The 2212-nt window shown below is 35.8% G+C and overlaps 1 protein-coding gene across 1 annotated transcript; it reads left to right on the plus strand.

The window, feature by feature from the left end:
- The first annotated feature begins 285 nt into the window (after positions 1-285).
- On the plus strand, positions 286-1753 carry LOC142626445 (transcriptional regulator SUPERMAN-like). Its single transcript, XM_075800265.1, has 2 exons — positions 286-693; positions 837-1753. Exon 2 carries the CDS (start codon positions 860-862, stop codon positions 1559-1561), a length of 702 nt encoding a protein of 233 aa, XP_075656380.1. The 5' UTR covers positions 286-693; positions 837-859; the 3' UTR covers positions 1562-1753.
- Positions 1754-2212: the final 459 nt, after the last annotated feature.

The following is a 2212-nucleotide window of genomic DNA, read 5'->3' on the forward strand; positions in this document are numbered from 1 at the left end:
AGCATTGTTAATGGTCAAGATGTGAGTAAATCCGAACCATGTCCAAACGAATGACAATTTAAGAAGACTATTTATTGTTTTACAATCTTGGACGTAAAATGTTGCACACCAGGTATTGATTACCGTTTTGTACATGACACTAAAGGGTGCGGATATGACAAAAAAATGTACACTTTATAGTCAACATTCAGGTGACTATACTTATCGTCCTTTTTTATCCTATTTTCTTTAACCCAATGAAAAAAAAAAAATATTGTACACTATTGGATATGAAACAATAATCAACACCCATCAAAGAATAAGAATTTTGTGCTCAAAAGATCGTGAATAAAAATTGGCTGAAGAAAATCACGAACTTAATTTCTCTCTCCTATTTTTATACCCTATCCAGTCGCAACGTATGATCAAGACCTAGCTTAGCTCATAGAGACCAGCCCATCTGGTCTTAACCCTTCATTTTGTTTAGAACCGCTAAACAAACACACAAATAGTCAACTAAGTAGAGGATATCCACTAGTTCTGTTCTCGATTTGGCAAAAAGGCATAACACTGGCAAGCCGAGGTACCAAATATGGTTAGTAGTAGTGAGTATTGACCAAACATATAGGATTTTTATGGGCTCTGTGCAAGCTTTAACCAGTACTCTCTAAAAAATTAAGAACACAACTCTCTGCCCTCACCGTTTTCCTCTAGGTCAGTTACTTTTCTTTTATAAACTCTCTCTCTCTCTCTCTCTCTCTCTCTCTCTCTCTCTCTCTCAACTTTTGAAGGAGATGTTCTCTTTTCTAATTGATTTGATATGAGCGAGACTGTTATTGTCTTTTTGATCTTGCTAGGCCTGACTCAATCAAAAGCAACCATGGAAAGGAACAACTTGAGCAACAGCTTGAAAGACCAAATTATTGGCACTAAAGCCATTAAATACTGCAACAACAACAACAACAACGACAACAACAAAAACATGCCTAAAGATTCACTGAACAGTGATATCCAAAGCTATGGAGATGATTATGTTAATGGGTTTTCATGGCCTCCAAAATCTTACATATGTAGCTTCTGCAAGAGGGAATTCAGATCTGCTCAAGCTCTTGGTGGCCATATGAATGTTCATAGAAGAGACAGAGCTAGGCTGAGACAGTCGTCACCCCCAAGAGACGGTCAGTACCCTATGCTCAACCTTAACTTTAAATCTAACCCTAACCCTAAGTTTTCATCATCATCATCATTATCCTCTACTTCAACTAGGCTCACCCCATTTGCTTCCTCTTTACCATCTTTGATTTCTCCCTCTCTTTCTCCATTCACTACACCATCTTCAGCTTCTGCAGCTGGTGAAGTGAAAAAATGGGGTTTAGTTGGTAACCTCTTTGATTCTTTGAGTCAAAAAAGCATGGATTTGACTAATATGAAGAATGAAAAATCATTGGATCGTTTCAAGCAAGAAGACAAGTGCAAGATTTTGAAGAAGTCTAAGATTATCAGGTTAGACTTGGAAATTGGTGTCCTTGGTGACTCAAAGGAGGATTTAGATTTGGAACTTCGATTGGGTTACTCTAATTAGATGAGCTTTTTCAAAATCTTCGTTTTGGTTAATTGCACCAATTTATCATCTGAGTAGGACTAAATTAAAAGGGAGATGTATTACCAATATTGTTGGACATGATCAACAACGTAGTTCTAATGTTTGGCATGTATTTCCTATTTTATAGCATATATTTATCTCAACCATTTCCTGAAATATATGTACTTAATCCTCATTTCTTATGACTGAGAGAAATAGTTGCTAGCTGCTTAATCATAATGTATTATTCTCTTTGAAATGTTGTGACTCAGTTTTATGTTTTTTGATTTAATATTATCTCACGTTTTACTGTTTATATGAGAGAGAGAGAGAGAGAGAATGGTTTTTTTCTTTTTTTTTAGGGGGAGGGGTTTCTTCTTTGCTCCAGTTAATGTCGTTGGTATGTGGAACTTGTTAGGTTAACTGTTACATAACTACATAAACGGTTGGTTTAATTAAAAAACTAACTAGTAAAACTGTTTCAATGGAAGTTCTCTCAGTCGATTTTGTAACAGGGGATACCAAATTGTTATTTTTTCTGACTCTTGAAATGTGTGACTGATAGAGGATGACTAAGAAGAAGATGATGATGATAATTAGAACAAAAATTCATTTATAAACTGGGTTGTCAGCACCATGGTTGCTAGACAA

This window comes from Castanea sativa, chromosome 2, assembly GCF_040712315.1.
Source record: "Castanea sativa cultivar Marrone di Chiusa Pesio chromosome 2, ASM4071231v1".
Lineage (NCBI taxonomy): Eukaryota > Viridiplantae > Streptophyta > Magnoliopsida > Fagales > Fagaceae > Castanea > Castanea sativa.

What these genes read in the sequence shown, in the direction of transcription:
- LOC142626445 (XM_075800265.1), top strand. Translation starts at nt 860, where the DNA reads ATGGAAAGGAACAACTTGAGCAACAGCTTGAAAGACCAAATTATTGGC.